Raw genomic sequence first — 12,778 nt, 5'->3', positions numbered from 1 at the left:
AACATGTTGTTTGATTTTCTGCCACTTGAGGGCAGCAGCGTATTTGCTGGAGTCCATCTGAAACACACTGACTGTCCCTGTCCCTGCCTCCCCAGCCCCTCTCTGATCACAGGGTTTATTCTGGGCCAACTGAATGCTTGTTGCTATTTATACTACAGAGAGATGGCTCTCCAGTTTCCATGGTGCCCACAGAAAGACAGCTGGGATACGTGGATGATTGGGCACATTTTAAGGTGATCTCCATATCTGGGAGAATTTGATACAGAGCATTAGCTGCTGATTCTAGTAATTTCAGTCAATAAATGGACGACATAGAAACTGATTTTTATCACAACAACCATGTATGAATCACTTGATTTATGAGAGCATATATATCGTAAGAAAGAATTAAAATGATGGCAATACCGATGTGTAATATTACAGCAGCTTCCAAAGAGAGTTCATGAGATTCTAATGTATTTTGTATCAGTACTACGAGGTGATCCGTGCAGTCATACATACGTCACTTAGCTGTTTGGCGTTGATGGCGGCTTGAACCAGAACTGGTGAATCGACCACTTGCGTAAACTTCACTTTGTCTGGATGTTGCCGGTAAGCTTTCTGCAAACCATGAGAGAGAATTATTTAGTGACATAATAAAGCATACCAAAACAAGAGAAATGAGAATCTGTTTTACTGTAAAGACGTATTATATTAGCCAATACTACTCACATCGCTGCACTGCTGAAGCTTCTTCACAGCTTCGTATTCAGGCGTGATTGTTTGAGGGAAGAAGCATCTTGTTTTTATGTCTTCATACTCAGCTTTGTACATTTGCTGCATGATAAAACATGCAATTGTGAGGAAAGATATAATGAAGTATACAATAACTTATTACAACAGTGACTTTGAGAAAAGAAAAGGAAAGCGCATATTCATTTACCTCGTTCTTCATCTCCTCAACTTTCTGGCAGTGAAGCATATAGAGATCTTCATAGCTGCCGATGTAGTGGCCCTTCACCTCGCTCTCATACTTATCTTTGTAATGTGCCTAAAACAGGAAGCAGAAATGTGTGTATTTATAAGGAAGCAAAACAATGGTATCATCAGTTTATGATAAAAGAAAATCATAGATTATTCTCACGTCGTTGAACTGTTTGAGTACGGAGTCCATCTGAAACTTGGGCGTGTCACAGTAGTTGATGCTGAAACCCCTGGATTTTTCATAGTTGGCCTTATACACTTTCTGCAAAGAAGAAACAAAACAAACAATGGGCAGAAGGAACAAACAAATTATGACAAGTAATATCTTAATGAAACACTCAATAATGCATGAACAGCTAAACAAATCATCCGTCCACATGGTGCATGAAGTGGATGCCAAACTCACTGGCTAACTGTAAGACTTGTAACTTAATTCCATGAAACTTTTTTGGGCATCAATCAACTCACTGTATGCAAGAGGACACTGCAAAAGACTTCCAGATGGTTTTTATTTAGCACTACTAATATGACAATCCCCTTGGAGGAGCTTCGTGTCAGACACTCTAAACAACACCTCAATCATTTCAAAAGGCACCTAATTTTTTTAGTTAGCAGTCTAACAAGAGTCTTTGTCAAATTCATGTGAGCAACATCTCTGTCTACACACAAAACAGGCACTAAGACCTGTAATGCTAGATTGGTATGGTACTACTGTGCCACTTCTTATAGATTTTCCTCATTTGCTTCCCCAAAAATACCATCTATCATTTTTCATAAAACCATCGATGATAGAAAATGTCTCTCTATGTAGTGTTCAGACACCTACATCACTGAGGATGGTGCCAGCGTATCTGAGCTGTCTGAGGAGAGGATTCTCTGTGGCGGGGAGCGTGTTGTAGTCAGACTGCGCTTTGTTTTTCTCGTATTCCTTCTTGTATTGGACCTGAAAACCAGAAACATGGAGAACAATGTTAGCAACAAGAAAAAAAGTGTGTTGATGAGGTTTATTGACACGGTTGATACACTGACTCATACAACATAACATTGGTACATTCAGTCACTGTGGAAGAACACGCGTGTCCTTATCGTTTCCTACGATGACGCATGTTTGCATTGTGTGTGAATGTGTGGGTGGCTATGAGGTATACAGTAGCTGAATAGCCTTTTCACGTAGTCTGATCTGTTGTTACGGGGAATAGTGAAACAGTTTGTGCAGTGAGATTGAACCAAATGTAGATCTCTCAGTCATGTAGTGGATGTGTGGGCACAAAACAGTGTGATCGCTGCGTCAGAGTGGACTCAGTGTGTTGACTCACACTCTGCTCTGAGACACAGGTCAACTCTTTGTCGTGTCTTCCACATGAGATAGGACCTATAAAAATACTCCGAAACCTTTGTGTGAGTGTGTTTTTGTGCGCTTACCTCACTGACAGCAATACGAGCCTTCTTGTTTGTGTCATACACGGGCGTGTCCGTTTGCATGAAATAAATTTGGTCTTTTATGTTCTCGTAATCTTGCGTGTATTTTCTCTGAAAAGAGAAGGGATCGACAGTTAGATACAGAGAAATGACAAACTGATGCCAATCTGAAAATGGTGCTCCTTATTAAGAAGTGAGCTCTGACATTGCTCAAGTTGTCCATTGCCACCCTGGCAGTGGCCACGTCGAAGTATGGCGTCTCACACCACTGACCCTTCACATTTTTATTGTAATCTTCCTTGTACTTAAGCTGTGGAAAACAAAGAACAATCAACATTAGAGGAGGTATTTTTCATTTGAAAGTTCTTGCTCTAAAGGAATTTATTAGATATCATCATACTCCTTTTGATAAAAGACATTGGGAATGACTGTAATCCCCGTGAATTCAGCCTATTATTGGCTTCTCTCTTGTCTCTTAGTATGGACAGTTATATCAGAGAGCAGGTGGCCACTTATTCCTAGCAATGGCTTAGTGTTCGTGGGTCTCTGAGGGCCCTGTTTCTGTGTAGGTAAGTGCAAATTGAGCCTCTAAAATATTCCTGAGGAGCAATAAGCATTTATCATTCTCCTCTGCCAATATGGTAGAATATTAGCTGACCCTTAAGAGAAGATAATCTGGGCTTTTGTCTCCAAAAACTGGCTAACTCAAGTTGAGAGGAGTTGATGTGTCTGACAATAATGAGTACACTTGTACAGTGTGCATGAAAGGCAGTTTAAAACGGTCCCGCTTACATCACTGCGCTGATGTGCCACTCTCTTGGCCAGCTCCACTTCGGGAGGATCAGCCAAGGAGGTGTACTTGGCCTTGCGCTCATCATGACCCTTCTTGTAGTGAACCTGCAGGGGGCACACACAGCAGGAGTTGAAATTTACAGAGGTGGAGAATTCTTCAATGTCAATAGTTGACCTTAGTGGACCATTTGCTTCAGACAGATAGTATCTACATTGACTTTCCTGCATCAGCAGAAAAGGTTACACGCAATTGTGTTTAAGGGGGAGGGACACAAATGACCACTTTAATTGCCTGCAGTGTGAGTGGAAATTGCTACACACGATATATCAGACTCAGCACAAACAAATGGACCCTGAAATGAAAACTAGAAACTGAGAAAATGTGCTTGCCTGTGTTGATGGATTCTGAATATATACACATGCACACATACACACACATATATTCTATACACAGAAATAAAAGCATTTGTCCAGAGAAATATGATGTCACAATACTGTGTTTTTCATCTTGCAAGTTCTTAAACTACACACAGGTCCAAAATCAGAATGACACACAGAATGTACTTTCACTTGCTAAAAACTGCGTATTGACAGCAAACTCAACTTACATCACTGAGGGCCTCCTGAGCCTTCACCACCCTGCGAAGCTCAGGGCTGTCGCTGTAAGGGTAGAACATCGTCTTGTCTTCATCCCAGGCCTCAGTGTAGAGTTTCTGAACAAGGTGAAGTCATGAATTAAACTTTTTTGCCTATGAAAACATGCAATCTGATGCTTTACTAATGACCTAAAATACAGTGTTTCAGTGCCACATTGTGTTTACTTTGCTGTAGTTAGCAGCATTCTTCACAGCCAGGACCAGCTCAGGAGCATCAGGAGGCAGCAGATACCTGTCCTTAGTCTCATCCCATTTCTGCCTGTACAAGACCTATAAGAGATAAGCAACACTATTCATGTTAAACACTCCTGATTTTTTCCCCCAAATATTGGTATATTGTTAGAAGTTCAGGTAGCTCACCTTGCTGATCAGTTGAGATACATGCTTGACGTGGGCGACCTCTCTGGCCTCACCATCATACATGCTTGTGGTCCGAGCCTTATTTCCCTCCATGCGGTATTTAACCTGATGGTGATACGTGTAATTTCATATTATTATTTATTACTATGACTAGCAAGATCATATCAAGTCAACTTTTTTCCACGATAATTTACCCAAAGACAAAAAACCCATGAATTTGTTCAGCAGCTCTGCTCCACATTCATACTGTCACATTTATTCTATCGGTGGCCACAGAGTAGTTCCATTTACTCATTTTACAAACAGGATTCAAACCAGCAATCGCCCACACCAAGAACCTTCCAACCCTCATCTTTTAACTTCAGACAACATGATTTGTCGTCCTCAGCAGTACCTCACTGAGCTGCTCCTGGGCCTTCCTGATGCGAATCATTTCAGGGGTGTCAGTGATGATAGCAGGAGATTTCCCTCTGGACATGTCGTAAGCTTGCCGGTACTTGTTCTGTCAAGAAGTACAACAATCATCATAAACACTGCAGTGAAAATCACTGAAAATGTCATGTATGGAATTAAAGTAAAACTTAAATGCAGTAACTGACAAATTATTAAAATGAAAGGGGCTTAACTGATTTTTCAAATACCACACGCTGGTAAAGCAGACTAAATGGGGCCTGAAGTTAACCCAAACCCAAGCGTGTTGCTTACGTGGCTGAACTGCTCCAGCATCTTCTGGCTGTGGGCCAGGTATGGAGTCATGAACTTGGAAGTATCCACCTTAACCTTCTTCCTCACCTTCCTGGTGGGCAAGCCAGACTGGAGGAGGACAGAGGGAAGTACAGTTAACTATCCAATGAACAAAAGGGCCTAGGCTCCTTGACTACAGGAAATAAATTGGCCAGGATGTAAAACTGTAAAACTACATCCTCTTACAACAGGGCTGTCATCAAAGACAAGGAGAAGGGTATTTCAACAAAAGAAGTTATATGTTTCTAAGGTAAAATATTCTAACACAAAGCTGATGATTAAATAGTCTGATCTTGTCAAGATGAAGAGAAAACGACTTACCAAACTCATATTAAACTGTATGAGTTTGTCTAATACCACTTACCTTCAGTAAAGGAAGTGACTCAAGTCAACACAAAGGGATATAAATTATTCAGTAAAAGATTCTACATGGATCTACAAGGTAGTTAAGACAATGGCATGATTACAGACTGAGATGTCACTGGATGAAGGGTGACTGAAGGACAAGCAAAAGTAACACCAGCAAAGAAGCTCTGAATATACAGTAACAGCTACAGCATCTATGAGTGTCTCACGCTGCGTGCAATGCCAGGCTCAGCTAAATGTGTAAATGAAGGTTACTTTATCTTGTCTGCTGGGGAGTAAAGCCACAGGGAACTACATTAAAAGAAACAATCAACTGCCCACAAAGCAGCCATATCTTCTTGGAGGACAGATTAAAATGCAGGATTGGTAAAAAAAATATAAAATTAAAAAAAAGATAAATAAATAATAATTAATAGGGAACTGCTGAAAAAGAGTTAATGTTCATGCACCTGCAAGACGTTATAATTCAATGAATTAACCAGGCAGCAGAATATCCATACAGCATGCAGACAAGGAGGGGAATGCACCATTGTCAAGGCAACGGAGGGGTGTCCTGTACTGTTTGACAGACCCTTGGGAGGAGGTGCTTTACCTGAAAGAACTGAGTCTTTTGCTCAGAGACAGTCATCGTTGAAATCTGCTCAACATATTACAAATATAGGACACACTCTGGGGTTTTAAAACTGCCAGAACAAGTTATGGGAGAAACAGCACAGTAATTTTATTGGATTGAGGATGATTTTTCCACAGCTCTGGTGCTCATCAATTACTGACACTGACACTGGCAGTGGGAAATCACTCGACACTGCATCACATTAGTAGCTGCATTGTCAAATGCCCTCAAACAGTCCATCAACTGCTTAAAAACAGAGCGCATGGTCACAGGGGATCTTTGTCCTAACCTGCAATAAACTGATTCCTGCTGTCAGTGAAATCCTCAGAGGTTAATGTACAGTAACTGTGAATGCAGAAGCACTGACATCTATTCTCTCTGTTATGTGAACCTGACTGCTCTTTGACCAAGTCTATAAACACCAAGCACTCACATGACAATAATCCTGTCCTTGTTTTTTTTTAATTCATAGACCGCTGTGACTGTTATCGGTTGCTACAGCACAGACCAGTACACAAGCTGTTTAGACAGCTTTATAATCTCCATGTCTGTTCACACATGGCTCTCATGGGTTTAGAGGACCAACTCACCCAAATTATAACATTTTCTCACTTGCAGTACTTCCAGTGATATCTAGCCATGCAGACAGTTTGACAGTCTGTCTCTAAGTTTTCTGCCTTCACTCCAACATAGTGATTTATTTATTCATTTATTCATGTTAATGACTCACTATGAGCATATCCATCTGGCCTGATAACCAAAAGTTTCTGCATGGTTAGATAACACTTGAAGAGAAAGAGAAAACACGTTTTGTTGTAATTTGGGACAAACCATCCATGTAAGGGGAAAACATCCTCTTCTCCAATCAAGTACCTCAGACTACAGTAACTGACAGCATTCCCACACACTGCATGCTGTTCCATGAATAGGCCGTCTAACTTACAGCCTGCCTGAATTACACTTCCCTATACTTAGGAAGCATCACGGTGAAACACTGACAGTGACATAATGTTTGAACATATTGAGACTGGTGGCTTTGGAAAATCTACCAGAAATCTATAAATAACCAGAGCTGAGGGAAAGAACATCTCAATCATTTTGATCAACATTCGTAAGAGGCTTCAATATCTGGATCTATCAGACAGGAGAGCACCATAGGTGTAGATGAAACACTCAACCACCTTATAACACATCGCTACAAAGTACTGCAAGAACAACTGCTCTACCACCCGTCGGACAGTTTTTCCATGCGTTCACCTCTCCTAAGCAAATTTCTAGCACAGTGACGTTAACACGCTCCAGGCTGACGGAGTGTGATTTACAGCACAGTGGCTCGTTTCATTTGCCCCCTCTCTCTTTCTCTCTCTCTCCCTTCTTCTCCCTCCACTCCATCTCTCTGCCAATGTGCCGTAGATGTCCACTTCTAAATTTGTCTGAATGCCAGACAGAGAACTCTGCACTCTCCACCCCTTAATGACCTGAGGATAAAATCATTTTTGAAGTTAAAGTGAAGAAAATACTCATGATCATGGCTGATGATGTGGACTATTGCCAAATAAAACTCCCAAAAACCTCTAAATAACTGTATTGTGTTTTTAACAATATGCATATATGACCTCAACAGCACTATGTTTCTCCCCATTCTGTAGATTAAATAAGAAGCCGTCTTACTTTTTACTCGAAACAATGCAACTTTTCTCCACAGTGTAGATGAAAGTGCGTGTGAAATCAGAGTGTATTGATTTTGTCCATCCGTCTCTCCCACCTCCCAAAAGATTTACATCTTTGCAGTAAAGATGGTAAATCTATTTAAAACAGTTGATACGTTATATGGGAGTTAAATGATAACTTGCTTGCTTAGCATGGTTAGGTAACAGTCAAACACAATCATTCAGACTCCCCTATAAGATATCAGCAATATTAAATATGAACAAATACAAGACTAACTTTAACCCTATTTCACCAGGAAATATGGGATTAACCTGTTAGCCTTCTGTTTTCACTCTTCCATTGGACACTGATGTGGAGACCTTCAGCAACACATTAATTTGTACACATGCAGTCTAAATGTAGCATGGAAACATCCTGAAATCTTGGGAATATGAGGTTGAATCTGATCTGGAGACAAATGTGACTCAAGATTTATGACTGGTGTGAAATGTGATGGAGAAATTCAATAGGTCATTTGAAACAAAAGGCAAAATGGTAACTTCCAGAAACTGGCACAGCCCCAAATTGTATGTAATCCAGTCTTGCACTATCTATGCTACATAGGAAGGATACCACTGTATTTTGGGTACCATTACAGCATTGCAAAAAGTGTTTATCAATAGGTTAGATATGTTGGAGATAGCTGATGGCCTGCTGTAAAAATACAATTAAATGAATGTTGTAAAGTCATCTGCAGGAATCTGGGAAAATAAATTATCTTGTAGACTTCATATATAATGTTGTGCGGCTGTCTCCCATAAGGTAAGACCTTTGGAAAAGGGGTCTGTACCGGGAAAATATTGTACAGTTTGAAATGTCTTGATATATAGTTGGCTGTAAAGGGTAATCCAGGACTGAAAACCCATCAGAAGGTGTTCGTCTGAAACAGGATCCTCCAGCACACATGGATGACTGCTTCCCTGAACTGCTGACTGGAGGGGGGTCACTACCTTAACTATTCATAGGGCCTGCCACTGGATCTGCAGATCCCATGCATAATCTCAATCTACTGAACCAAATGAAATCATATGTCAGGTTTGAAGCATATTTAGGCTGGAATCAATAAAAAAAATAATTGTGCATAGTAATAAAATGGAGGGAAAAAGTTTGCATTTTAGTACATGATCCAGTGAGACGACGTCCACCTACCTCCTCCACAATCTCCTCCTCCTCCTCCTCATACTCCTCATATTCCTCCACAATTTCCGTCATTGTGGGACGGTTTTAGAGGTTCTACACAAAACACAGACGACATTTTCAGGCATTCCTTATTTAAACAAACGAGGCTTGGCCTGATAAGATGAAAAGCATATCTAATGGGGCAGCACAGAACATGAAAGTGTGGCAGAGTTAACTTCGGTGTTCTATCAGTAGCACAAAATCACAACTTCAAAAGAGCATCCTGGGGCTTAGATAAGAGACCAAAGGACAACTGGACCAGTGACATTTTATGATGCTGCCAGCTATCCTGTGATGAGCCCAGTTACTCGATTAAGAATCAGGAATAATAAAGAGCAAACACATTCTAGAAAAACATGATGTTCAACCAATGTGCATGCCATACCAGCAAAAGATTCCCGCAGTATTTCCTGACAGTAAGGAAGCCTCACTTGCCATCCACTAGGGCCTCAAACTGATAGTCCAACTTTGTGATTTGCCCCGATCCTAAACAAAGTAATAAAAATGTGTGACACGCCTCAAAAACTGTGCAACAAGTGGAAACCAAGAATTAGACAGGGAAAACTGCAGATTAGGAAGGCGAGAAGACGCTGAGTGGATTATAACAGGCCTCTGCCTTTGAATGTATGACAGCCACCCCTCCTCCCTCACTCGCCACAACACAGCTCACAGAACTGTGCCTCCTGGCTGAAGGCTGGCGACAGCTGCCCAACAGTGTTTCAGCTATTTGACATGTAAGCCAATGCCACAGCCTGATTGGCTGACTCTGTTTAGCAAATGGAGATGCAATGCCTTCTGAGGCTGCAGGTTAAATATAGGATGGCATACTAAATACCTTTTTTTAGCACGATTGCGCTCTCTTTAAATGAAAACATAATTTTCTCTGTAAAACTACAAGAGAAGTAGGTGGAACAGCTGAGGCAGAGGGACAGAATAGGCAGACAGGTGCTGAGATTTTGGAAAGAGGACAAAATGGCCAGACTGCTGCTGAAATTTCAGATAGATCCAAAGGTAGGCCTGGCCTGATCTTGCTTGAGTCCTGCAGTTGTGGATTGTTTGGTTACTCCTTCAATGTCCAGCAGAGCCTTCACACTCCTTATTTCCCAATCAGCTGTCCTCCTGGATCCACATGGCAGCAGGATGGAAATGATGGAGGTCCGAGCAGATGGAAATCTATGCAGGGTGTAGAAAATCTAAATAATTGTGCTTTTTTCTCCCTGTCTTTGCTTACCAGTTATATTAAAGTTTAATGGTCTCCCAAGCCGCCAAAGCCTCCCCAGCTTCCCTCCAGAGAAACGCTGGGCAACAGCACACAGCTGCGGTTTCTACCCAGGTTATCATGTGGCCAACAGAGCCAATCACAGGCCAGTGCTCTCAGGTTTCAAAATCTAAATATACCTAAGTGATCCTTTCAGAAAAGAGCACCTGTTGAGGCTAATGCATCAGCGGTACAGTTATGAGGAAGGCAGTGGGGCACGGGTGGTGGGGGTCTCAAGGAAACAAGAGTAAACCCCAACTACAACAGTATCAATCTGTGTGAACGGATGTGCGTTGGTTGCGATGATGACCAATGCCGCCATTTTTTGTGAAGGGTTTGGAAATGGGTCTGACCATGGGGAAGGATATGAGTGCGAGCCTGTGAGGAGAAGGCTAGCTGAAGGCCTGGGAGGGCTGCGAGTGCCAGATCTGTTGAGGTCATTTGTTAGCTGACCCTGAGCTTGCTAGGTCCTGTCAAGAATCAGGTCAGCATCAAATTCAAGACCTGTGGGACAGAAAATAAGAAAAAAGTACATGTCCTCATTTATATGGGCCATAAATTAAGAGTTACTAATTTAACAACTGTGACTGTATCTGAAAAAAGGTACATAAATCACCAATGCCCCCTGGATGAAGGAAAACGGCTGTAAACAAATAACAACAAGTCTCGACATTCGCTTTGGAATGAAGATTGAGGACATCTGACATGACACATTTTACTGCTGTACTATATTTTGTAAAGCTTTTAGCTTCACAGTGCTAATGACAATTCAACTGTGTTCCCTTGTATCTTACCAAAGCCATAAAAGAATATGAGCAACAGGTCAGCTATAGATGCAGTCCTATATATATTCAGTACATGTGATTAAATAGACTAGAGAAATTCCATTCAACCTCTCACATCACAAGTGGCTGACACCACGGTAAAAAAAAAGCCCATTTTACACATTTTCAAAGTGGTAGAGCAGACTGCTTCTCCAGTACTACATGATCTGAATGCATTAAAAGTATTTTATATAAAAATGAAAATATAATGAGAACTGTGTTTGACAACACACGGCACGGTGTTGAGGTCCACTGGCAGCTGTGATTTAAATCAACGGAAATTTCTGATTGAAATCAAGAGACAAATGACAAACTCTGCACATGTAGATACAGTGACATGGGACTTAAGACAAAGAATAAAAATGTACCATATGTACATTTCCTCTCTTCAAATGATGTGTCTCTATTCTCTCTGGCATGCAACATCTTTGCTGTCACTCTTTGTGCCATCTTTGTCCCCCGGGTGCTACCCGGGGGACAAAGATGGACAGCAGCAGCTGTCTCTCTCCCTCTGGAGAGCGGTAAAGACCCTGCATTCTGTGATGCACTGGACGACGGCTGCTTGGTCCTCATTAGCAACATCACTGCAGTTTAGATCTCACCTAATGTACATAACTGAAGGAGCTGTCATGTTTTAAAGGATGAGTTAAATAAATAGACAAAATATGATTTGAGAGTGGACAGGGGTTTACACAGTGCATCAACATTTATCAACACAGGCGTGCAATGTTCGACATTAAGGTGTCATTTCTGGGTTATCTGTCTTGAAAATCTGCCTCCACAGAAATGTAATATATAGGAATGATATTTTGTCAGTGGCATCAGCATTGGGAAAAAAAAAAAAAAAAAGATAAAATAAACTTGCACAGCAACACGTTCTTCCAGAAACAATGCCCTGATTACTCTGGATTATCCTGGCCTCACAGTCAGCTGTCGTCATTTGAATTACTTTCTACTCTGATTCCCTTTCCTGGCTTGTTAGGTGGCTTAGACTCAGTAAAAGAGAGGCTGTTTCTTAAGAGATGTTGATGTCAATTTAAAAACTGCAATTTACAATGCCACAAATGAAATTGTTTTTACCTCAAAAGAGTAGAATATCTCAAAAGAGCATGGTACGATTGACTGCTGAACACGATGGATACCTTGAAGATTACATACTGAGATATCACTAAGTGAACCGACTCTTCAAGCAATAGTTTGGGTGCACTAAATTTGAGGTTCAGACAGGCTGTTAATGATCATAGCAGTCAAAAGGATTACATCCCAATGCCAAGGGCACCCGAGGAGCGGGCTACATGATGCTTAGTCACTGGAAAAAATGACTGATGACCACTGAGACCAGAACACAACAGCTGCAGGATAGACAACGACAACATAAACACTGCCAACGGTCAATCCTGGCCACCAACACTTTGGAAAAAAATATAAGGAATTCTCGCGAGGTAAGAGGCCTAAACTGAAACTGACTGGTCAGTCTTAGAATGACTTGCAGGACAGGACAGTTTGTTTAATCAGGCAGATTTCCAGAGGAACACAAACATCTGCCCTGACCTTTCTGGCTTTATAAGAAGCAAGTGATGTCTTGGCAAGAGATGGACTGACTGACACTCAACATATAACAGGATGTCAATTTAAGCACTCAACTCTCAATCATATCTCTGGTGATAATAGTGTCTGACACTTTCCTGTCCTGTACTCGGTGGCAAATGAATACATGCTCAGTATTTCACTGAATCACTGTAAACACAGACTTACCTTGAGTTTGACTTACCTGCTACAATACCTGAAACTTTCGGTAATACTGAAACCAAGATTGACTGATAGTTAATCACAGATCACGATGGAAAGGCCAACAACTCCAGTCTGATGACGTTTCAGTTCCATATAAACCATT

General features: G+C 41.2%; 1 protein-coding gene across 1 annotated transcript in view; it reads right to left on the bottom strand.

Moving 5' to 3' along the window:
- neb (nebulin) overlaps positions 1–9,256 on the bottom strand; it is a 59,823-nt gene extending 50,567 nt beyond the window's left edge. Inside the window, exons 1-16 of the mRNA XM_076747597.1 lie at positions 9,188–9,256; positions 8,773–8,856; positions 5,893–5,937; positions 4,896–5,003; positions 4,585–4,692; positions 4,191–4,295; positions 3,996–4,100; positions 3,783–3,887; positions 3,175–3,279; positions 2,588–2,692; positions 2,386–2,493; positions 1,790–1,906; positions 1,124–1,225; positions 923–1,030; positions 712–816; positions 502–600 (exon numbers count right to left, since the gene is read on the bottom strand). Coding sequence (XP_076603712.1) covers positions 502–600; positions 712–816; positions 923–1,030; positions 1,124–1,225; positions 1,790–1,906; positions 2,386–2,493; positions 2,588–2,692; positions 3,175–3,279; positions 3,783–3,887; positions 3,996–4,100; positions 4,191–4,295; positions 4,585–4,692; positions 4,896–5,003; positions 5,893–5,937; positions 8,773–8,835 — 1,488 coding nt within the window. The 5' untranslated portion in view covers positions 8,836–8,856; positions 9,188–9,256. The remainder of the gene's footprint in view (positions 1–501; positions 601–711; positions 817–922; positions 1,031–1,123; positions 1,226–1,789; positions 1,907–2,385; positions 2,494–2,587; positions 2,693–3,174; positions 3,280–3,782; positions 3,888–3,995; positions 4,101–4,190; positions 4,296–4,584; positions 4,693–4,895; positions 5,004–5,892; positions 5,938–8,772; positions 8,857–9,187) is intronic.
- Between the last annotated feature and the right edge of the window lie 3,522 nt (positions 9,257–12,778).

This window comes from Chaetodon auriga, chromosome 13 (genome assembly GCF_051107435.1).
Source record: "Chaetodon auriga isolate fChaAug3 chromosome 13, fChaAug3.hap1, whole genome shotgun sequence".
Lineage (NCBI taxonomy): Eukaryota > Metazoa > Chordata > Actinopteri > Chaetodontiformes > Chaetodontidae > Chaetodon > Chaetodon auriga.
Note: the sequence above shows the minus strand (reverse complement) of the source record. Positions and strands in the feature narration are given on the sequence as shown.